Below are 25,052 nucleotides of genomic sequence, written 5' to 3'. Positions count from 1 at the left end.
ACCAGTTTCCTACAAATTCTGGGTATCAGGCAGGGTAATCAATTCAATTGGGTTTATGAACACTGAGAACATAATTCTCGTGACAACATTACCTTGGAAGTAATGGATGACACAGCGGGATGAGGCGGAGCCCAGTCCCTTTGCGGAGTTAATTTTTCCAAGGTAATGTACAGAACGGAGGCGTTTCTCCCACTTATACCACAGTTGCCAAAGAAAAACATGAAAGCAGACATGTATCGGTAGAAACACTTTTCCCCCGTTCATATTTTCAGTTATATAATCGAATTCATACTTTCTCATATTTTAGTTGCTAGAGATGCGATCCAGTCGTTCGATTACATTACCTTGGAAAATGTAGATGCTACAAAGCAAACATTTGGGTCATTTGAAGCTTCACCGCTTGCTCTGTAATGAGTATTTTTTTGATGTCAATAAAAAAAAACATTTACATAATTTATATTGAAAAAAAAACATGAATATAGAAAACTTTGATTAAGCACATTTTTTTTGTATTTAAAAAAAACAACATAATATACTCTACCGGCATATCAAAGTTCCAGGGTGGGATCTCTGCTAGTTTTAAAGTTATGGCCCATTTTATACAGATAAATTGGCATAGTAGGCAATGTAACAAATCACAGCCCTCCTTTTACAATACTTGTAACATTGCACATACTGCAAATTACCAGCAGAGGGTGACCATTTTCACATTCACTCATGGAAAATGCTTACAAATTGGATCTTAAACTTTAAAAGTACCAGAGATGCCATTAGAAAATATTAAACAATTAGCCAAATTTTTTAAAAATAATACAAAATACTACTCATATTACTGAGCAAGCTGTAAAGCTTTACATGACACCAATGTTTGCTTTGTAGCACCTACAGATTAAACACCATGGAGTCTTAAACTTGGATCAATTATTTCCCAATTATGCTTTTAGATACAAAAATGTAATTTCAACAATCCTTCCTCAAATTACTGTTCTATGGATTACATTGTGTGAATCATGGTCTTTGTTGTTCTGGGTTTCGGGAGGAATCACGTGTGACACACTTCGAAGACACTCCTTCCTGTACGAGGTCACCACGGCCTAGCTAGCAACGGATCCAAATCAAGTGTGCCCAATACTGTACTTATAAAAACAACATCTATACATAACCAAACATCATAATGTCCTGTAACACATCCTCAAAGAAGACCCCAAAGAAAGGTTTTAGATAGTAAAACACATTTATTGAGTAGAGAAAAGGGTTAACCAGAAGCTGCACTTGTTTCTGCACCGCTATAGATCCATTCAGTTTACCTCAGTAGCAGCATGTGCCACAACTTCCTGGTAAATAGAGAATGTCAACACTCAATAATCCACTCCGCTCTTCTAGGGAAAACACTACACAGCACAGCAGGCTGGGACAGAGAACGAGAAAGAGAGGAGCACCATATACATTAAAGCTTTAAAAAATAAAAAAAAATGAACAAGTCCAACTTTGGCCTTAAAAACACTAAGATCAGGCAGTCGGCAAGCACCTTCCCAATGGATAGAAAAATGCAAAAAAAAAAAAAAAGAAGAGATATCTTCTGGCTGGGGAAGGCATATGTGTCTGAAGAGGGGGTTGGAATATGGCTGGGGTTGGAATATGGTTGGAGCAGGCTTATTGTGCTCATACATGCACCCCCTTGGCCTTTGGGGGTGGATGTTGTAACCATGGTATGTTCTGTGCTTCAATGACAGAATTGAGGGGTGCCCTTTTCACACTACTGAGCCAAGCCGAACTGAGCTGAATTGGGATGGACTGGTTCTGCAGCCATTAACACACTATGTTCAGGTCAGCACGATAATGCTAATGGTAGGGGTTTGTGGGTCAACTTTTAACTGTGCTTTATTGGACAAGGATAGGTATGTGGAGTGTGCTTCATGTTGTGTGCTTCTCTCCCCAAAGAGTCTGTATCCCACGCAGCTGTGTGCATTCAATTATTTGGCCACCATTGGGTTACTGATTAATTCAAGTCCAAGTTTAGTAATAATACTGCAAGCACCGCAAACTGAGCAAGAAGAGCAGATAATGTTATAAAATGTGGGATTAGTAGAAAAAAAAGACAACTCCCCATAGTTGAGGGGAATAGCCTGTTCTTTTAAACAAAGCATTTCATTGGTTGTGGCTGAGGTGAGTTACTCAAACACACAATGTAAAGCGCTTGGAGGCTTGATGGAAAGCGCCTTCAATAAATGCAATCAACCCATTCGTTAATTGCTACAGCAAATATTATTAAAAATACATGTCATATTAGGAGTTAAATGGGCACGTGATACCTATGGGTTTTCTGACAGCTTACAGCATGTTTTTTAAAAGTACTTATAAAGGCAAATAAAGTCTTACTGAAGGGCGTTGTTGACTTGGGTATTGTGCTCCTTTGGTAATAAAGCTGCCCCCTAACTCCATTGGTCAACAGCAGGAGAGACAAAACCGCTCAAGAGCCCCAAACTAAAAATAGGGTCCTTGTCCATGTCGGTCCTTCAGCCTCTCTCCCCCCTTTTATGTCCTCTCCGCGGTCTCTGTCATTCGTTCTGGTTTGTATTCATTAGGCACCAAATGGAAGAAAACAGCCTGAAACAGGGTGGGGCTTCCTGATCTTGTCCAATAAGAAATGCTTGTTTTTGTTTTCCGTTTTCACATGTTTTAAAACATTTTCCATTGCATGCCCTAATAAATACGACCCAGGTGTTTTTGGATGTTTGCATCTCTCACGTGATGAGGCAGCAGTTGATATAGCGTGGCCCCAGTCTTCTCTTCAAGACTCCCTTTTTCCTCTTGGGGTTCAGGATAGCGATAATGGCCTCATCAAACACAGTTTTCAGTCCTTTCTGGGTGAGAGCCGAGCATTCCACGTAGACACACGCACCAATCTGGAGAGGAACAGGCTGTCACTCAAAACTATCAACATAGAGGATTAAACCTCATCACCAAGCTAGCTTGGGGAGGAAGTCTTGTGTGTGTGAGACTCAATCAACAAATGCCAAAAACTGAATATATTCAAGCTTCACAATAATTTTAATACAGAATTGGTTTGATGAGGGACAGACCATCTGTGTAAAGTTGTCTCTCCTACACACTAAAAATTCCTTCTAACCTCCCTCCTGGCCCCACAGTGTTACGTACCTCCTTGGCTAGCTTCTGGCCCTGCTCTGTGGTGATGGGTTTTTCCTTCATGTCATTCAGTTTGGCAATGGTCTTGGGGTCATCACGCAGGTCAATCTGAAACAGGGAGAGACAACATTTCCAATCAGCACAGCCAATCTTGAGCAACTTATTCACTTGAGTGAACAACTTGTTCATTCAACTACCCACTGGGCACACCACATAATTTCAAAGCGAATCATTTGGTAATATTTAGTTAATACGTTTGATCAATGAGAATACAACCTATTTTCACCCACTCAAAAAGACAGCCAAAAGTTTGGGAATTTAACAATGTGTTATGGCCATCTTTTCAACCAATTAAAAACCACAACCAAATTCTCCATGTCAGGTTTTTGGTTTTAATTCTCTCACATTATTGCTGCATGTTCAACCATTTAAAAACCAAAAGTTTAAAAAGGGAACAATGTCAGATATTTCGTTTATTTACACGACAACGTTATCACCGTGCTCCATCTAGCACGACAAATGACCTCGACTGCAATTGAGATCATTCAAGTACGTCATGCAACTGATCAATGCCATTCGAGATTCTGCACAGATTTACTCAATCGCAATTGTGAAGATCTCCACAGACCTGCTACTTTTGCATGCTATCTTGAACATGCACACTTTCTATGATTAAGAATATCTTTGTTGCAGTAACCTCAATGTGTCCATAGTGTTTTACTCATTTAACAAGTAAAAAAAAATATATATTGTTACATTAGTTTGTAAAATAGCCTTAAATTGAAGGCTATTTACTGGATTACAAAAATGTTTGGTTAACAACACAAGCAAACATTTAAAGGAGATTCCATTTGTGCCACTGAGTCTGGCTTTAATTCCAGTTGGTCTACAAATTAATAATTGATGTCCTGAATTCACATCTCCATTTCAACCAAAAATGTATGTAATAAAAAAATAGGACTAAATCAGAACAATCTTAAAATCCAGTTTGATTGGATTAACTTCTATATTCCATTTGAAATTAACCAAAGCTTGAAACCCTGTATTGTACATTTTCAGTTGAATTTAAACATACCCTTTGGAATGAATTCGATAGCAACAATGAATCTATTAAGTGGAGATTTCTCAATCACTCTCATGATTGGTAACAGTCAGTGGCAAATATCAAAGCTAAGCAGAGCTGGACTAGATGGGAGACCAAATGTATTTTCTTCCCCATTTACAAAGAGCACCCCACATTTCAAAGAGCACCCCACATTTGACTTCAGTTACCAAAGAGGTGCTCTTCCTCTGTTTCACGATTCTTCTATGGAGTTTCGCTGTAGTATTCAAACAGACAATGTTCATCTTGAAGAAATGTGCCATATTAGTCCTTTGCACCATTTCCAAACACAATCCAAACCTTGTTTTCATTTTAGCTTTATTTAACTAGGCTGGTCAGTTAAGAACAAATTCTTATTTTCGATGACAGCCTTGTTCAGGGGCAGAACGACAGATGTTTTACCTTGTCAGCTCGGGGATTCGATCATGTAACCTTTCAGTTACTAGTCCAAAGCTCTAACCACTAGACTACCCGCCGCCCCTACACTCTAACCACTAGGCTACCCCCCGCCCCTACACTCTAACCACTAGGCTACCCTGCTGGTTCTCTATTATATTATTCCTTCATATGTATTCAACTTCAACCATGAGGCATTCGTCCCTTCATTTTCTTTTGAGTGCAGCACACACACAAAATGCACGCTCAGTCACGCTGTTCCTCTCTTACTAACACCCAATATGAGGCCAGGCACCACAGGCTGCCCTTTTAATGTTTTGATTTGTTGGTATTTTGGTCCATTAATATACGTTTTTGTTTTAAAGTAAACATTCAGTGCCTTGCGAAAATATTCGGCCCCCTTGAACTTTGCAACCTTTTGCCACATTTCAGGCTTCAAACATAAAGATATAAAACTGTATTTTTTTGTGAAGAATCAACAACAAGTGGGACACAACCATGAAGTGGAACGACATTTATTGGATATTTCAAACTTTAACAAATCAAAAACGGAAAAATTGGGCGTGCAAAATTATTCAGCCCCCTTAAGTTAATACTTTGTAGCGCCACCTTTTGCTGCGATTACAGCTGTAAGTCGCTTGGGGTATGTCTCTATCAGTTTTGCACATCGAGAGACTGACATTTTTTCCCATTCCTCCTTGCAAAACAGCTCGAGCTCAGTGAGGTTGGATGGAGAGCATTTGTGAACAGCAGTTTTCAGTTCTTTCCACAGATTCTCGATTGGATTCAGGTCTGGACTTTGACTTGGCCATTCTAACACCTGGATATGTTTATTTTTGAACCATTCCATTGTAGATTTTGCTTTATGTTTTGGATCATTGTCTTGTTGGAAGACAAATCTCCGTCCCAGTCTCAGGTCTTTTGCAGACTCCATCAGGTTTTCTTCCAGAATGGTCCTGTATTTGGCTCCATCCATCTTCCCATCAATTTTAACCATCTTCCCTGTCCCTGCTGAAGAAAAGCAGGCCCAAACCATGATGCTGCCACCACCATGTTTGACAGTGGGGATGGTGTGTTCAGCTGTGTTGCTTTTACGCCAAACATAACGTTTTGCATTGTTGCCAAAAAGTTCAATTTTGGTTTCATCTGACCAGAGCACCTTCTTCCACATGTTTGGTGTGTCTCCCAGGTGGCTTGTGGCAAACTTTAAACAACACTTTTTATGGATATCTTTAAGAAATGGCTTTCTTCTTGCCACTCTTCCATAAAGGCCAGATTTGTGCAATATACGACTGATTGTTGTCCTATGGACAGAGTCTCCCACCTCAGCTGTAGATCTCTGCAGTTCATCCAGAGTGATCATGGGCCTCTTGGCTGCATCTCTGATCAGTCTTCTCCTTGTATGAGCTGAAAGTTTAGAGGGACGGCCAGGTCTTGGTAGATTTGCAGTGGTCTGATACTCCTTCCATTTCAATATTATCGCTTGCACAGTGCTCCTTGGGATGTTTAAAGCTTGGGAAATCTTTTTGTATCCAAATCCGGCTTTAAACTTCTTCACAACAGTATCTCGGACCTGCCTGGTGTGTTCCTTGTTCTTCATGATGCTCTCTGCGCTTTTAACGGACCTCTGAGACTATCACAGTGCAGGTGCATTTATACGGAGACTTGATTACACACAGGTGGATTGTATTTATCATCATTAGTCATTTAGGTCAACATTGGATCATTCAGAGATCCTCACTGAACTTCTGGAGAGAGTTTGCTGCACTGAAAGTAAAGGGGCTGAATAATTTTGCACGCCCAATTTTTCAGTTTTTGATTTGTTAAAAAAGTTTGAAATATCCAATAAATGTCGTTCCACTTCATGATTGTGTCCCACTTGTTGTTGATTCTTCACAAAAAAAATACAGTTTTATATCTTTATGTTTGAAGCCTGAAATGTGGCAAAAGGTCGCAAAGTTCAAGGGGGCCGAATACTTTCGCAAGGCACTGTAGTTAGCGGGGTGCGCTAATAGCGTTTCAAACGTCACTCGCTCTGAGACTTGGAGTGGTTGTTCCCCTTGCTCTGCATGGGTAACGCTGCTTCGAATGGTTGCTGTTGTCGTTGTGTTACTGGTTCGAGCCCAGGGAGGAGCGAGGAGAGGGACGGAAGCTATACTGTTACACTGGCAATACTAAAGTGCCTATAAGAACATCCAATAGTCAAAGGTTAATGAAATACAAATGGTATACCTGGGAATATTGAAGACTCATGTTAAAAGGAACCACCAGCTTTCATATGTTCTCATGTTCTGAGCAAGGAACTTAAAATGTTAGCTTTCTTACATGGCACACTTTTTCACTTTTACTTTCTTCTCCAACACTTTGTTTTTGCATTATTTAAACCAAATTGAACATGTTTCATTATTTATTTGAGGCTAAATTGATTTTATTGATGTATTACATTAAGTTAAAATAAGTGTTAATTCAGTATTGTTGTAATTGCCATTATTACAAATAAATAAATACAAATCGGCCGATTAATCGTTATTGTCTTTTTTTGGTCCTCCAATCATCGGTATCGGCGTTGAAAAGAAAAATCATAGTCGGTCGACCTCTACTACAGAGGGTAGTGCGTACGGCCCAGTACATGACCAGGGCTAAGCTTCCTGCCATCCAGGACCTCTATACCAGGCGGTGTCAGAGGAAGGCCCTAAAAATTGTCAGACTCCAGCCACCCTAGTCATAGACTGTTCTCTCTGCTACCGCACGGCAAGCGATACTGGAGAGCCAAGTCTAGGTCCAAGAGGCTTCCAAACAGCTTCTACCCCCAAGCCATAAAACTCCTGAACACCTAATCAAATGGCTACTCAGACTATTTGCATTGCCCCCACCTCTTCTACACTGCTGCTACTACTCTCTGTTATTATCTATGCATAGTCACTTTAATAACTCTACCTACATGTACGGATTACCTCAATTACCTCGCCATTGGTGCCCCCGCACATTCAGACTGTACCGGTACTCCCTGTATATAGCCCCACTATTGATATTTACTGCTGCTCTTTAATTATTTGTTATTCTTTCTCTTACTTTTTGGGGGGTGTATTTTCTTAAAACTGCATTGTTGGTTAAGGGCTTGTAAGTAAGCATTTCAATGTAAGGTCGCAAGGCACTGTATATACATTTATCAAGTTTTTAAAAAAAAGTATTTATTTTGTTTGTCATACCACTTTCCACTATATTTTAACCACTTTAAAACGGACATTCATCAACAATTTCAAAGCTCACAATATTAAATTACAGAATTTAAAAAGCCAATTTCATAGAGAATGTTACAAACTGGACTATATTTGGTAACTTACTTTCAAGAGGTGCTGTTTGGTAGTCTGAATTCTGAATACTTGTCCTTAACTCCCATTTCCCGAAAGTCAGACTTTTCCGACACGCAAACTAATTTCTTAGTTTCAGAAGCATCTGCATTCAGCAACTTGTGTGGTTATCTTTAGATATATTCTCCAGACTTGCCAAGAGAGAATTTGATGTTGTAAATAATATACTACCGTTCAAAAGTTTGGGGTCACTTAGAAATTTCCTTGCTTGGGAAAGAAAAGCAATTTTTTTCCCATTTTAAAATAGGTCAGAAATACAGTGTAGACAGTCATTTACAACATTAACAATCATAGCTGAAAACAGCTGATTTTTAATGGTATATCTACATAGGTGTACAGAGATCCATTATCAGCAACCATCACTCCGGTGTCCCAAAGGCACGTTGTTAGCTAATCCAAGTTTATTATTTTAAAAGGCTAATTGAGCATTAGAAAACCCTTTTGCAATTATGTTAACACAGCTGAAAACTGTTGACCTGATTTAAAGAAGCAATAAAACTGGCCTTCTTTAGAGTAGTTGAGTATCTGGAGCATCAGCATTTGTGGGTTCGATTCCAGGCTCAAAATGGCCAGAAACAAAGAACTTTCTTCTGAAACCAGTCAGTCTATTCTTGTTCTGAGAAATGAAGGCTATTCCATGCGAGAAATTGCCAAGAAACTGAAGATCTCATACAACGCTGTGTACTACTCCCTTCACAGAACATCGCAAACTAGCTCTAACCAGAATAGAAAGAGTGGCAGGCCCCGGTGCACAACTGAGCAAGAGGACAAGTACATTAGAGTGACTCGTTTGAGAAACAGATGCCTCACAAGTCCTCAACTGGCAGCTTCATTAAATAGTAACCGCAAAACACCAGTCTCGACGTCAACAGTGTAGTGGCGACTCCGGGATGCTGGCCTTCTAGGCAGAGTTCCCTCTGTCCAGTGTCTGTTCTTTTGCCCATCTTAATCTTTTATTTTTATTGGCCAGTCTGAGATATGGCTTACTCTTTGCAACTCTGCCTAGAAGGCCAGCATCACAGAGTTGCCTCTTCACTTTAGAAAGAGTGTTCTTTGGCTGCCATGTGCCTTTTACTGTGGAGTGGCTTCCGTCTGGCCACTCTACCATAAAGGCCTGATTGGTGGAGTGCTGCAGAGATGGTTGTACTTTTGAAAGGTTCTTCAATCTCCACACAGGAACTCTGGAGCTCTGTCAGAGTTACCATTGAGTTTTTGGTCACCTCCCTGACCAAGGCCCTTCTCCCCCGATTGCTCAGTTTGGCCAGGCAGCCAGCTCTAGGAAGAGTCTTGATGGTTCCAAACTTCTTCCATTTAAGAATAATAGAGGGCACCATGTTCTTGGGGACCTTTAATGCTGCAGACATTCTTTGGTACCCTTCCCCAGATCCGTGCCTTGACACAATCCTGTCTCGGAGCCCTACGGACAATTCCTTCGACCTCATGGCTTTATTTTTGGACATGCACTGTCAACTGTGGGACCTTATATAGACAGGTGTGTGCCTTACCAAATCAAGTCCAATCTGAATTTACCGTAGGTGGACTCCAATCAAGTTGTAGAAACATCAAGGATGATCAATGTAAACTCCGGTGTCTATAAATAGTTAGCACAGTTAGATTTACTTAGCACAGTTCGATAAGATGGAAGTTTATGAAATAGGGCCAAATGTAGAGATGTAGTGTAGAGCTCTACAGGTTTTTAGCGAAGTCCAGCCAACCTTTTGATACAGGATTCAGTGATGTGAATCAAAACTGTCACTTGTAACAAAACAAAGGGCCCTATGGTAGATGGCATCCAAACTTTTAAGAGTAGCAGCAGCTGCACTTTGATAGATAACCAAGAACATATGAAAAAGGTTGACTGAATAATCTGATTCCTACTGCTTAGAGAAAGGCACGATCTGTTTCTGTAGAAAAAGACCACTTTAAATCTTCGCTTCTTAACCTGCTCATCTATACCTTTTTTTAATAGTTAAAACCACATCAATCCAAATGCCTAAGCATTTATTTGCGGGACACGTTCGATTGGAGAACCATCTAATGAGTGAACATGTAGTTCATCTGAAACATTCGTGCGAGAGTTTAAAAACATGCATTTTGTTTTGCTCATATTAAGCACAAGTTTTACAAATCTGAGTTCTGTCACTAGGATAACCGTGAAACCAAGAACAGGCGTCATAGCTCAGGCCTATCGAGGACCACTTATTCAAGAAAATAGCATGATCAACAGTATCAAAAGCCTTTAATATGAAGTGTGCTGCTTGGTTTGACAAGATCATCAACAACTAAAGTGGTTACTGTCAAAGCACTATGCCCAGGCCTAAACCCTGATTGGTTAACATTCAAAAACACATTTCTCAAATAAAAAGGGCAAAGTTGTACATATACCAAGGATTCAAGAATCTTAGCTAGACGCGAAAGCCTTAAAATGGGACGATAATTGTTAAAGATCTCTACTTTCTCCACCCTTATGGAGTGGCAGCACAAGAGCGGATTTCGATATTTTTGGAATATTTCCGGATAACAATGTTAAATAAAACTAAAACATTTGGGTTATTGAGCCAACAACGATGGGCGCTGCACACTTAAGCAGACCAGGATCCAATTGGCCGGCCCCTGTAGATTTCTTGTCTATTGCTAGCAAAGCATCTAGGGCTTATTTTTCTGTAAGTAGCCTAAAATAAAAGCTTGAACTCAGTTTCCCCTATCAGTACCCAGCCTAATATCGTTGTGAATAGTCTTAGAATTGCTTTCAAAGAGAGAGCCCGTTGAAATAAAATGGTGATTAAAACATCATTTAATGAAATATTGCCTCATTTGCACATTTTAATAAATTATTTCAGAAAAATGGTGGGGGGGGATATACACTACTTTACCACACATGCCCAACTGATACGTGTAACAAACTCTTTATTGAGACAAACATTCATTAACACTTCTGTGGTAGTGTTTGATTTGTGGCTCTGGTCATCTGTGAATTGATTGGCTCCACATCAGTATGTGAATTGATTGGGTCCACATCAGTATGCAGTGTGAGAATGTGAGTTACGGTGGGACTGACAAGAGAAGTAAATATCAGCTGAAAGAACGATAAATCACAGGCCCACTCCACTAAACTCACCACCACCAATATGGACATTTTCTATTTCTGGTGGCCAGGGAATTGCTGGCGGAGAGACACCCATAAGTGTGGTTTGATCTTTTGGAAAGTATTTGAGAGTTACTAAAAAGTTCAATTTACTCTTACTATTAAGTTCCATCTACTTTTTAATGATTCGGGAACTATTCACCTATATTTCTTTTTGCATGTTCGTGAATGGTCTTAAGAATGACATAAACCAGTGTATAGTACATTTAAGTGGAGGCTCAGTTTTATAATCCACCTCCCCTGTCAATGTGAAGTAGGGCGTGAGAATGAGTAGGGTGGATGAGGATAGCACATGCCAGGTGAATTCAATACACTCTGTGAAACTCAGCATGTGAAATGGCCAGGACAAAGTATAGAGACAGGCTATGGGTGGGGTGGCTCACCTGAGTGCCTATGAGGAGGTAGGGGACACTTGGGGCATACTCCTGCAGCTCGGTGACCCACTCCTCCCTCACATTCTGGAAACTAGCCGGGTTGACCACAGAAAAGCAGATGAGGAAGACATCGGTCATGGGGTACGACAAAGGCCTCAAGCGGTCATAGTCCTCCTGGAGAAATGTAAGGGCGGGTAATAAGAGACACAGGAGAGGGAGAAGTTAGGGGAGCGGGAACAAAGACACTGGGGAGAAAGAGAGCAACAGCCTTCCTTACATAATATCCACCAAAAGACTACCACATCCTCAGAGTTAATACTCATGAATTATTAAACCGTATGAAAAATGAGCTCCAAAATGCAGCTATTATGTGCTTATCTACCGGACTTCACCATGCACAACACAACACAGCACACTGCCAAGCTACCAGGCTGTTTTATGAGAACAATGAACACTTTTATATGAAGAGAGTGATAAACATTTAGCCATTAGAATTTAGTTTTGAAATGGAGGGATGTGCCGATTTCTACAGATGACCTCCATCAGATAGCAGCTTTTCTATCCGTCTCTCTCTGACTGTGGCTATTGGGCATTATTTCCCATTAGCAGTACTTTACAGGAAGCAGTGCGGAAGGCATCAGACAAACTGCCATCTCCGATAGGCCTCAGTTTATTGTGTGGCGGCAATAGCTAATTCACATATCCAACATGGTCCGGTCTGTGTAAATGAGATCAAGCATTTCCTCATTGCTCCCTGATACCCAATTCTGAGAGGATGTCCTTCTACATCACCGGCACACTCTGAATGACCCGAGTTTATACATGCAGAGTGCACACATGAAGACTGGTGATGGATAAGGTGGCAAGCTTGAAGGAAGTAAATCATCGTTAATATGACTGTCTGACTAGCTCAACAAACTAACTTAACATTGATCAGGTAAAAAAACAGAAAAATCTAAGTGAATTAAATTCTGTGCACTGGATAATTTAAGAAGTCTTGGACGACCTAGTGGCGATGCTATGATAGCATCTGTTACTACCACTTGGGGGTGGTAAGTAACTTAGTGGTTAGAGTAACCGAAAGGTTGCTGGATCGAATCCCCGAGCTGACAAGATAAAAATCTGTCGTTCTGCCCCTGAACAAGGCAATTGGCTTACCGTGGAACAGTGGGTTGTCATTGTCAATAAGAATTTGTTCTTAAATGATTTGCCTAGTTAAATAAATAAAAGGTTATTGTGAGAGCAGTGGTTTCAAGAACTGATGGAAATAGAAATAGCCTTCAGGAAACTTAGCTGATGTCTTACAGAAAATATGCTGATACTTCTGCTTTCTAGTCCATTTCAAACGCATGTAAAAAATCAAATTGCATTTGTCACATGCTTCGTAAACAACAGGTGTAGACTAACAGTGAAATGCTTACTTAGAGGCCCCTCCCAACAATGCAGAAAGAAAGAAAAGAGAAAGAAAAGTATTAACATGTAATAATAAAAGTAATAATAAATACACAATGAGAAACGAGAACTCAAAGTATTCAGACCACTTGACCTTTTCCACATTTTGTTACGTTACAGCCGCCCCCCTCAATCTACACACAATGCCCCATAATGACAAAGCAAAAACAGGTTGACATTTTTACACATTTTCAATTTGAAAAAAAAACTGATATTTACATAAGTGTTCAGGCCCTTTACTCAGTATTTTGTTGAAGCACCTTTGGCAGCGATTACAGCCTCGGTCTTCTTGGGTATGACGCTACAAGCTTGGCACACCTGTATTTGGGGAGTTTCTCCCATTCTTCTCTGCGTATCCTCAATCTCTGTCAGGTTGGATGGGGAGCGTCGCTGCACAGCTATTTTCAGGTCTCTCCAGAGATGTTCGATCTGGTTCAAGTCCGGGGTTCTGGTTGGGCCACTCAAGAACATTCAGAGACCTGTCCCGAAGCCACTCCTGCGTTGTCTTGGCTGTGTGCTTAAGGTTGTTATCCTGTTGAAAGGTGAACCTTCACCCCAATCTGAGGTCTGGAGAGCTCTGGAGCAGGTTTTCATCAAGGAGCTCTCTGTACTTGCCCCGTTTAGCTTTCCCTCGAATCTTGTATGATGCTGCCATCACCACGCTTCACCGTAGCGCCAAGGACTACATGCTTTCTGGTAAGTTTTGATTACAATACTGGGTGGGGTGAATATATTTTTTGACATCCATGATTTTTTGTTAATTAGTAAATAGTAGCCTACAGCAAAGTGTGTTTAAATAATTTCTAACTTGTTAACAAATCCTGCTACTTACAGTGCCTTGCGAAAGTATTCGGCCCCCTTGAATTTTGCGACCTTTTGCCACATTTCAGGCTTCAAACATAAAGATATAAAACTGTATTTTTTTGTGAAGAATCAACAACAAGTGGGACACAATCATGAAGTGGAACGACATTTATTGGATATTTCAAACTTTTTTAACAAATCAAAAACTGAAAAATTGGGCGTGCAAAATTATTCAGCCCCCTTAAGTTAATACTTTGTAGCGCCACCTTTTGCTGCGATTACAGCTGTAAGTCGCTTGGGGTATGTCTCTATCAGTTTTGCACATCGAGAGACTGACATTTTTTCCCATTCCTCCTTGCAAAACAGCTCGAGCTCAGTGAGGTTGGATGGAGAGCATTTGTGAACAGCAGTTTTCAGTTCTTTCCACAGATTCTCGATTGGATTCAGGTCTGGACTTTGACTTGGCCATTCTAACACCTGGATATGTTTATTTTTGAACCATTCCATTGTAGATTTTGCTTTATGTTTTGGATCATTGTCTTGTTGGAAGACAAATCTCCGTCCCAGTCTCAGGTCTTTTGCAGACTCCATCAGGTTCTCTTCCAGAATGGTCCTGTATTTGGCTCCATCCATCTTCCCATCAATTTTAACCATCTTCCCTGTCCCTGCTGAAGAAAAGCAGGCCCAAACCATGATGCTGCCACCACCATGTTTGACAGTGGGGATGGTGTGTTCAGCTGTGTTGCTTTTACGCCAAACATAACGTTTTGCATTGTTGCCAAAAAGTTCAATTTTGGTTTCATCTGACCAGAGCACCTTCTTCCACATGTTTGGTGTGTCTCCCAGGTGGCTTGTGGCAAACTTTAAACAACACTTTTTATGGATATCTTTAAGAAATGGCTTTCTTCTTGCCACTCTTCCATAAAGGCCAGATTTGTGCAATATACGACTGATTGTTGTCCTATGGACAGAGTCTCCCACCTCAGCTGTAGATCTCTGCAGTTCATCCAGAGTGATCATGGGCCTCTTGGCTGCATCTCTGATCAGTCTTCTCCTTGTATGAGCTGAAAGTTTAGAGGGACGGCCAGGTCTTGGTAGATTTGCAGTGGTCTGATACTCCTTCCATTTCAATATTATCGCTTGCACAGTGCTCCTTGGGATGTTTAAAGCTTGGGAAATATTTTTGTATCCAAATCCGGCTTTAAACTTCTTCACAACAGTATCTCGGACCTGCCTGGTGTGTTCCTTGTTCTTCATGATGCTCTCTGAGCTTTTAACGGACCTCTGAGACTATCACAGTGCAGGTGCATTTATACGGAGACTTGATTACACACAGGTGGATTGTATTTATCATCATTAGTCATTTAGGTCAACATTGGATCATTCAGAGATCCTCACTGAACTTCTGGAGAGAGTTTGCTGCACTGAAAGTAAAGGGGCTGAATAATTTTGCACGCCCAATTTTTCAGTTTTTGATTTGTTAAAAAAGTTTGAAATATCCAATAAATGTCGTTCCACTTCATGATTGTGTCCCACTTGTTGTTGATTCTTCACAAAAAAATACAGTTTTATATCTTTATGTTTGAAGCCTGAAATGTGGCAAAAGGTCGCAAAGTTCAAGGGGGCCGAATACTTTCGCAAGGCACTGTAGTTGTTGATACCATGTGAGTTTTAGCTGGCTTGAGCCTGATAACCGAGGAGTGTTAATTCACCCGTTTCCATACATGTTTCATTTTAAAACATTTCTCTCAAAGGAGTTGTTTAATCTAACTGTTTATCTGTACATGGAATTGTAATAATTTTTTAAACTAATTTTTATTCTAATCTTTACAGGAAATGTCAAGGTCACTATCTGATATGTGGAGACATTTCACTGCATCTAATGTAGAAGGAAAAGCGGTGTACATTTGCAAATATTGTGCCAAATCATAAGTGAAGAATGCAACAAAGATGCAGAATCATCTGGCCAAGTGCATAAAGTTCCCTCAGCGCTCACAACAAGCAACCTCTGACAAAAGTAAATCGGACACCTTATGGATAGCAACAGCTCATGGTCCTCCTGGAATCAAAGTTTTTTTGACTCAATGGAGGAATGTAGTCAGAGAAATGCTGATGAATGTCTCGCTCAAGCTGTGTATGCAACTGGTTCACCTCTGATGCACACAGGCAATGTGTATTGGAATGGATTTCTGAATGTTCTTTGCCCATCATGCACCCCACCAAACATACATGCTTTATCTACTCATTTGCTGGGTGCAGAGTTCAACAGAGTTCAAGTGAAGGTCAAGCAAATCATAGAGAAAGTAGACTGTATTGTAGTCATCTCTGATGGATGGTCGATTGTTCGTGGGCAAGGAATAATTAACTACATCATCTCCACCCCTCAACCAGTATTCTACAAGAGCACAGACACAAGGGACAACAGACACACCGGTCTCTACATTGCAAATGAGCTGAAGGCAGTCATCAATGACCTTGGACCACAGAAGGTATTTGCACTGGTGACAGACAATGCTGCAAACATGAAGGCTGCTCGGTCTAAAGTGGAAGAGTCCTACCCTCACATCACACCCATTGGCTGTGCTGCTCATGCATTGAATCTGCTCCTCAAGGACATCATGGCTTTGACAACAATGGATACACTCTACAAGAGAGCCATGGTTAGGTATGTGAAGGGTCATCAAGTTATAGCAGCAATCTACCTCTCCAAGCACAGTGAGAAGAATAGGAGCACCCCATTGTAGCTGTCCAGCAACACCCATTGGGGTGGTGTTATCATGTTTCGCCAAGAAATGGCCATATCACAGTCTGCCGATATGGACAGCCCCATCAAGAGGATCCACCTGGATAACTTATTTTGGGAGAGAGTGGTAAGGAGCCTGAAACCTATAGCAGTAGCCATTGCACAGATTGAGTGAGACAATGCCATCCTGTCTGATGTTCAGACTCTGCTTGCAGATGTAAGAGAAGAAATCCGTACTGCCCTGCCCACTTCATTGTTGCTCCAAGCAGAGGAAACTGCAGTTCTGAAATACATCAAAAAGCGTGAAGACTTCTGCCTGAAGCCCATACACGCCCCAGCATACATGTTGGACCCCAAGTATGCTGGCAAGAGCATCCTGTCTGGTGCAGAGTTGAACAAGGCCTATGGTGTCATCACTACCGTGTCTCACCACCTTGGCCTGGATGAGGGCAAGGTTCTTGGCAGTCTGGCGAAGTACACTTCCAAGCAAGGGCTTTGGGATGGAGATGCAATATGGCAGACGTGCCAACATATTTCATCAGCCACCTGGTGCAAGGGACTATGTGGATCTGAGGCTCTTTCCCCTGTTGCCTTCAACATACAAGGGTTGAAAAATTGGTGGTCATCTGGGAAATTTGAGGCTTTTTGAGCCTGACAACGAGCCATCCTCAACAAGGTTGGAAAGTGACAGTGAAGATGAGGCCTCAGAGTCTGATGGTCAAGAGGTGGACATTGAGGAGGTCCAGGGAGATTACATGGAAGCCTGAGAGGAAGACAACCAAAGCTTTAGTTTCTAGGTTATCATTTTACAGATTTATGTTGAAAATGTTTTTGGGAGATGCGATGGATCATTGGGGATCATTCAATATTCCCTTTTGTTCAGTGAAATAATCCCATGTGAAGAGTCAACTCATTTAATTAAAGTTCAATTCCTAACAATTTTCTTTATTATTTTTCTATTGGAAGGATGTAATAATTTGCAATTGTCTACTTAAAATAAGGAAAAATGTTTGTTTGTCTCCATATGATATGGTAAATATCCCATGCAAAAAATATTACATTTAAATGGTATTAATATTAATTTGCATATATTTCCGTTAATTCCTATATGCCCGTTAATTCCCATATATTCCTGTTAATTCCCATATCTGAATATTCCCCAAAATGTGCAACCCTAGACGCAGTCCATGCAAACAAACAGATCTCTAGTTAAAACCAACAGATTTTGCTGGATATTTTTTTATTATGTTAATTCGATTTCCACAGGGGAGCAGAAATTGTAGGCTAAGGGTTAAGAAACTAATAAAGGTACTCATGGCAGGGCATATTCCAACCGCTCTCCCCATACGGGTTCTTACATTTCGATCAGGGCGAGGCTTTCTATAGCATTTCTACTTGGCTGGGTATGTGATCTCAGCTGTGAGTGTGTCGAGTCACTGACATGACAGTCTATGTTATCAGCGAGTCCCTCCTCCTCGTGCCTGGCGGCTGTGTCAGAGACGCCTGTTCCAACATAGCCACAAGGAGAATAACAAGCGCAGGCACTACGCTTCATGGCCCATCCTCAAAACTGTCTGAACACTGCACTGTAAAAGGGTTACTGTGAATTGTACAGTAACTTACTGGTAGTTGGTTGCCAGCTAGTAACTGCATTTCATATTACATATTACAGTACTTCACGGTTCATCCCCAAAACTGTCTGAGCATTTACCAACATGGGGACTAAAGTGATAGTTCAGACTGAGGTATCCCATTCAAGGTGATTACATCACATGCCAAATAATGGAGCTTTAGACCTATGGTGGTCAATGGTGAAACAGTTTAAAACATCCATCAGCAACCTTCATCTAGCTGTAGTGTTCAAATGTGAACGACATGTCTAGTGCTGCCATTGGTGTTCAGCTGAGTGGAGAGGAACAAGGCCCCGTGGCAGCAGCAGAGCAGAGACCACTTTACTCTACCCCCTGCTGGGATGTCTAGGGGTCACATCTCAGGGAGGGCACAAAACCTAATGAGGCACTATACAAAACAAAAGGGGGGGTGGGGGGGGGGGGCATCACAGAACAGTGACAGAGGCATGTGCAACTGAGTGTGAGGAGTGCGAGTGCAGGAGGGAGTGAGCAAATGAGAAACTGAGCAGCAAAAAAAAAAGGGAACGAGTGAAGAGTGAGTAGAGAGAGCCCAGTGTTGCCATGGGTACAACAGCACTTAACATCCACTTCCTGCTTCCCCCTCCTATCCACAGCAGCAATGCTAGCTTTCTATGATTAGTGCATCAGCCAGGGAGAGGATGAATGAACAAATCAATAAAGTATATTCCATTCTGTTCCTTCTGTTCTTGGCCCACATGTTCAAGAGCTAAGAAATGTGACTGAACGTGTTACGTATAGATGCATGAAATACACGGCTGGTGGAATAAGTGTTACACAGACGAAATGAGAGACTCATTTCTCTCCTCTTTGAGCAAATGGTTAATCATCTTCCCCTATGAAACAGCTGACGATTCCGGGAGCTTCAGCTCTGCCAGGGGCATAAGTATTAAAAGGTCTTTGGAGCCAATAAAACATGTCTGATGCAGAGCAGAAGGTGGGGACTGTAGCAGGAGACTGTGATTTAGCGGGTGGGTGGCTGGGTTGGATGAGGTTCCTCAACAGAGAGGGGGTATAGTATTTAGCATTGCATTCTTCCACACCCCCGGCCCGAGCCTCCTATAGGGCTGTATTATAGGGTTCCAGAGCAGATTTGCAGTTTTTCGCTCCCCACTCACTCTGTTTTTTCCCCTCTGTCTCAGCCAGCCCCTCGGTCTCTATTCCCTCCCTCTAGCACTCCCTTCTTTGATCAGATGCTGAAGTTAAACATTACCAGCTGGCCTTGTGCTCAAAAGTATAAAGAGATCAGCCGAGGTGGAGGAGTTGGAGGGGCTGCGTTTGAAGAGAAGTAACTACTCTCTGTGGCCTCTGCGCCCACAGTCGACATCTGGGAAACTTCTCAATTTCACAGACGGTCTGAATTAGAAAACAAAAAAGGCTCCAGATATGGAATTGCAATCAAACACCAAAGAGCAACGAAAAGCTGTGTGAAACACTACTGAAATGTAGTTTTAAGATCATATAGTTTCTCTAAAGAATTAGTTATGGTAGCCACAGATTCGAGTGGGAATAATTATTTGGGATTGTTGGAGACAATAGCTAAACTATTCATGTACTTATATTTGATTAATGAACAAACAAATGGGCCTTATAGTATTATTTCTCAACCTCAAAACCTATTCACCAGACAAATAATGTTTCAGTTCAGGACCTATTTGGACTTTACACAGTTAAAAAAAAATTGGGTTCGGGGGAAGAGTGTTAGCAATTTGTCGCTGCATGTGACATGCCTTAACTTTCAGACCCAGCTTGGAAAAACAGAGCTAATGGTCTTAGAGGAGAACGTGAGTGTGTGTTTACACGAGAGCTTGCTGACAGGGAGTGAAAATGTTATGGCTGTGCACATTTGACTGCGTGCTGCTGTGTACAGTGCGAGTTGAGTGATACACTTGCAGATTTGAATGCTACATTGTAAAGAACCAACCCATAAACAAGACAGTGACAACCTCCCTACTGGACATAGGACCCCTGTTCTCTACATAATAGACCTATTGAAATGCTTAACGAGGCCTACAACCACGGTCTATCACACACCAGACTGACTGGAAACTAGAGCAATGTGGAGAAAACCGTCACCTGTTGCAGTTTAGAGTGATCAGAATTTCAAGCTTGTGGGTGTGTCTAGAGCACCATTGGTTAACAGTGTGGGGGGGGGGGACACACACATCGGGAGAGGTTGTGTCCTTGGACGTGGCATGCTTGGCAACCAGCCAGAGTAAAAATAAACTCACTGTACCTGACCAGCTGTGTCATACAGTCCCAATAAGTACTGCTTTCCGCCAACATTGACACTCACTGCAAAGCAATGAAAAAGGCTTGTTTAGAGAGAGACAGAGGGATCTCTTATCCCAAGTGGTTTTGCTGATAGAAACAGATGTATTCCTATGCAATCTGAGACAAAGAAAGTAGAAAAGGTAAGCATTGCACTACATTCAAACACACACTTCACTTTCCCCTGAACATTGGAATGTAGGGACTATTCAAACAAATTGGCATAGAGATTAAACTCATGCAACAGTAACTAGATTACCAGAGTGTCAGATTTTATTAGGAAGGATCGGGTAACTGGAAATGATTCAATTCGAGATCTCTCTCGCTCACACACACACACACACCACACCACACACCGCCTAAATGTTCATGTAAGATCATGACATGTTCCAAAATCACCTTACCTGCATAATGGTCAAACACAGTGGGCACATACTCCTCTGGAAAGGCGTCGTTGGCATAGCTCATCAACAGACACGTTTTGCCCACAGCACCGTCTCCAACCACAACGCATTTCAACATAAGAGTACCAGTTCCGTTTGCCATGATGATCCTCTCATTACCACCATCCTCCGACGCCCTGTTTTCCTGAGCTGCACGGAGATCCCCACACCACTGGCATTACCAGAGACGGAGACCAAATGCGCGACTCACCGAAACCAATGGAAACTCCATTTCTCCTTCCTCCTGTCCAGTTCGCAAATGTGGCCTTAAAACCCCTTTATTTCCACACTGCATACACAAAAAGCACAGGCACTGTGCAGAGTGGCTATTTACCGGTTCAGCAAAGTCTAGAAAGTCTCAGCAGTCGAAACGGGTTCGCCCTAGTCCCCAGTCCCCCGCCCTATCGTTGATGTATTTGCGAGACGCGCTTGGAAGCCCGCTGCTTAGCCTGTTCCCCAGTTCGCCCCTTGACTCTCGGTCTCTCGCCTAGTTTGCATTGGCACTATAGAAAAGGTGAGTTCGCTTGTTGTAGAGGCGGGGCTATATCTGAGACCAATGGGTTTTGGTAAAAATCCATAGATTGTGGATAGTTTATTGATATTAGGCTAACTTCTTTGCTATATTGTTGAAGTGTCTCCAAATAGCATTTGTTTCATCGTTATTACACTTGATTTGCATCTTCAAACACAACATTTTAGTCATAGCCCATACCCTACGTATAATGGTGTTAAATCCAGATACTTTCTCTATGGTTGTAGTCCTAATGAATCCCAAATGATGGCATAATTGCCCAGAATCATTAGCCAAAACAAAAGTATGACAATAATGTCATGATGACCTGAAGAGGGAGGGGAGAGAGTAGCGTGATCATCTTGCAGATGGAGACACCACAGGGAGTGGATGCTGTGCAAATACAGTATACAGGAAGAGAAGACTTGGCCTCTGTGTTGCACTTGGACAGGTGTGGGTTGACTCCTTGAATTAGCGCACCCAGACCCATTATCTTCAAGGAGGAAGAACAAGCAAACAAACACACTTGCACGCAAGCGCACATATGCACACACACACACACACACACACACACACACATCTGTTTGATAGTGGTGAGAACAGCTGTATTGTTACACATGTTTGTCCCAGAAAACATATGATGTCCTGGACTTCTCTCTCCTACCCTACTTCCATTTGATAGCATATGCCACATGTGCACAAATGCATACATTCTCCCACACAACATACGTCATATCCACTTTGTTGATAGTCCCTAGCCAGATTGTACAACTGTACAACTGTACAATCAGCATCAAGGGGCGTGGCTCCCCTGAGCTACGAAGCTGTAGCTTTCAACCTCCGCTGTAGCGCTACCATATCGTTTGACAAGGGGCCTGTTCGTTTTGGATGGCCCGGTGCCCCGGGTGAATGGAGAATTTTGTCAAAACCAATGGAATGGAATGTGTAAACTCCGTCCACCCGGGGCACCAGCCTATGCAAAAGGAACCCAGCCAGTTGCTGCAGCTTTCACGTGATCAAACAATTACCTCATACTTGCTGTTCAAAACATGTAGCATAGTAGGTGTTATGAACCAATCAGAGAAGATAAGTAACAGCATTTAGTTGAATTCCAAATGAGACTATCTGCATTGTTTTTATGTAGTCTAATGAATACACATATAATGCATATATTAATTTGCTATATATGTATATATGTATATAAAACCTTGCTTCATTTTACAGAGCATGACTAGTAAGGCCTAAGCTAGGCTACTGGTGTAAGTTTGATGTTGGTAAGCTACATGAGTTCATTAGTGAGCTGCTGACCTTATTTCCCAGTGGATGACTTCAATATCAACTGTCTCTTTGTAACCAGACTAGGTTTAAAGGTGAAGGTATCTATAAAAGACAGGGCTGCTGTCCCAGTAGCCCCTCTTTGACAGTCAAAGTTTAGAAAACTGGAATGAAATGAAAAGTCCCAGTATCTTCGGTAACGGATACGTCTGCAGCACTTTCTTGGCGGATTGATCATTGGATTCGTTTGCTCTTCAGATTTCTAGATAAGACCTTTTTCATGTGACATGTGCACACAGACACACACATGCTAGCATGCACATACATGTTTTATTACATACATTTTTCTATATTACAGCCTTATTCTAAAATGTATTAAATTGTTTTTTTCTCCCCCACTCATCAATCTACAAACAATATCCCATAATGACAAAGCAAAAACAGGTTTTGGGCATTTATAAAAAAAATTGCACAGCTATTTTCAGGTCTCTCCAGAGATGTTTGAACGGGTTCAAATCCGGGCTCTGGCTGGGCATTCAGAGACTTGTCCCGAAGCTACTCCTGCATTGTCTTGGCTGTGTGCTTAGGGTTGTTGTCTCACCATGCTTCACCGTAGGGATGGTGCCAGGTTTCCTCCAGATGTGACGCTTGGCATTCTGGCCAAAGAGTTTAATCTTGGTTTCATCCTACCAGAGAATCTTGTTTCTCATGGTCTGAGAGTTTTTAGGTGCCTTTTGGCAAACTCCAAGCTGGCTGTCATGTGCCTTTTACTAAGGAGTGGCTTCCGTCTGGCCACTCTACCATAAAGGCCTGATTGGTGAAGTGCTGCAGAGATGGTTGTCCTTCTGTAAGGTTCTCCCATCTCCACGGAGGAACACTAGAGCTCTGTCAGAGTGACCATCGGTCACCTCCCTGACCAAGGCCCTTTTCCCCCGATTGCTCAGTTTGGCCGGAAGGCCAGCTACAAGAAGAGTCTTGGTGGTTCCAAACGTTTTCCATTTAAGAATGATGGAGGCCACTGTGTTCTTGGGGCCTCGGATCTCTACGGACAATTCCTTCAATCTCATGCCTTGGTTTTTGTAGAAACATCTCAAGGATGATCAATGGAAACAGGATGCAACTGAGCTCAATTTCAAATCTCATAGCAAAGGGTCTGAATACTTATGTAAATGTTATATTTCAGTTCACAAACATTTCTGAAAACTTGTTTTTGCTTTGTCATTATGGGGTATTGTTTGTAGATTGATGAGGGAATAAAACAATTGAAATAATTTTAGAACAGGGCTGTAACGTACAACATGTAGAAAAAGTCAAGGGGTTTGAAAACTTCCCGAATGCACTGTATGCAAACATGTACACACACACACACACACACACACACACACAGTTCTAGGGTATGAGCCCAGGCTTCACTAAAGAATATGGCTTGTAATTTCACCAAACCCTCAGTGTGGTCCTGCACTACAAGTTCTTATTTACATAAGATCTCATCTCACGGCTTTAGGATTTCTCTCCTGTCTTTTTGCACATCTTCACTTCCATTGATTGATGCAGATCGTAAGGGGATAGGAAAACATTGTGTGCGTGTGTGTGCACGCATGTGTCCATACGTACATGCATTTCTGTCTCCTCTTGAGGTCTCTGAGGTATCAAGGCTCATTACCTACACTACTACAAAAGATCACTATACGTGAGTAATCCTTTTGTTATGTTCACCTTTGCACACAAAACATTTTCCTCCATGACCTGTGTAATGAGGGACGTTACTGTGAATGAATGGTGTTGCTGTGTGAGAGAGCGTCTCTCTTTCGATTGTGTCTCACAGCTCATTTTCCCTTGTGGGTTATAGGTGTGACTACAGAGGTAGCAGCCACAGGAAAATGTTGGGTCCTAGCAACAGAAATATGTATCTCCCTACTCTGCTGATCTGGTAGATGCCACTGTATTATGAGAGGTGTAGTGAGGTCATGGGTTGACCGGTGGGATCTTCAATGGTGTCTATAGAAATCTTACAGTATCTTAAGACATATCCAGGAGCGACAGAACCATGGATGGCATAGACTGTCCTATTTATATATTTTTTTTAAAATTGTGATTTTAGCTAAATCATTTCTAATATACATTCTTTCCAAAGTATTTATATTTTATTTTAGTAGGAAGAAAGTCTCTTGAGCGAGCGACCTGAGAAAATTTCAGCATAGGAAAGCATTACAAGTGTACATGGTCCAAGAAATAAAATAAATACCAAACAAAAGAGAAAATACATAATATTGAATCAGAATCAAGTTTCTAAAATCTATAAAATGTACCCTATGATATAATAATAATAATATAATAATAATCATTTCAATTGGTCATCTAGCATGTCC

General features: G+C 41.5%; 1 protein-coding gene across 2 annotated transcripts; it reads right to left on the bottom strand.

Moving 5' to 3' along the window:
• Positions 1–1,215: 1,215 nt before the first annotated feature.
• On the bottom strand, positions 1,216–21,847 carry LOC110527002 (rho-related GTP-binding protein RhoQ). 2 transcript variants are annotated; one of them, XM_021608175.3, is made up of 5 exons: positions 20,859–21,847; positions 20,420–20,478; positions 11,545–11,709; positions 3,160–3,255; positions 1,216–2,906 (listed from the first exon to the last, which is right to left on the bottom strand). In XM_021608175.3, exons 1-5 carry the CDS (start codon positions 20,998–21,000, stop codon positions 2,745–2,747), a joined length of 624 nt encoding a protein of 207 aa, XP_021463850.1. In that variant the 5' UTR covers positions 21,001–21,847; the 3' UTR covers positions 1,216–2,744. The 2 variants fall into 2 exon arrangements, with proteins under 2 accessions (XP_021463850.1, XP_090093545.1); XM_090237419.1 differs by lacking the exon at positions 20,420–20,478 and having other exon boundaries at positions 20,859–21,391.
• Positions 21,848–25,052: the final 3,205 nt, after the last annotated feature.

This window comes from Oncorhynchus mykiss, chromosome 1 (genome assembly GCF_057628025.1).
Source record: "Oncorhynchus mykiss isolate SJ-2025 chromosome 1, ASM5762802v1, whole genome shotgun sequence".
Lineage (NCBI taxonomy): Eukaryota > Metazoa > Chordata > Actinopteri > Salmoniformes > Salmonidae > Oncorhynchus > Oncorhynchus mykiss.
The sequence above is the reverse complement of the archived record's forward strand: the minus strand, read 5'-3'. Positions and strand labels throughout refer to the sequence as shown.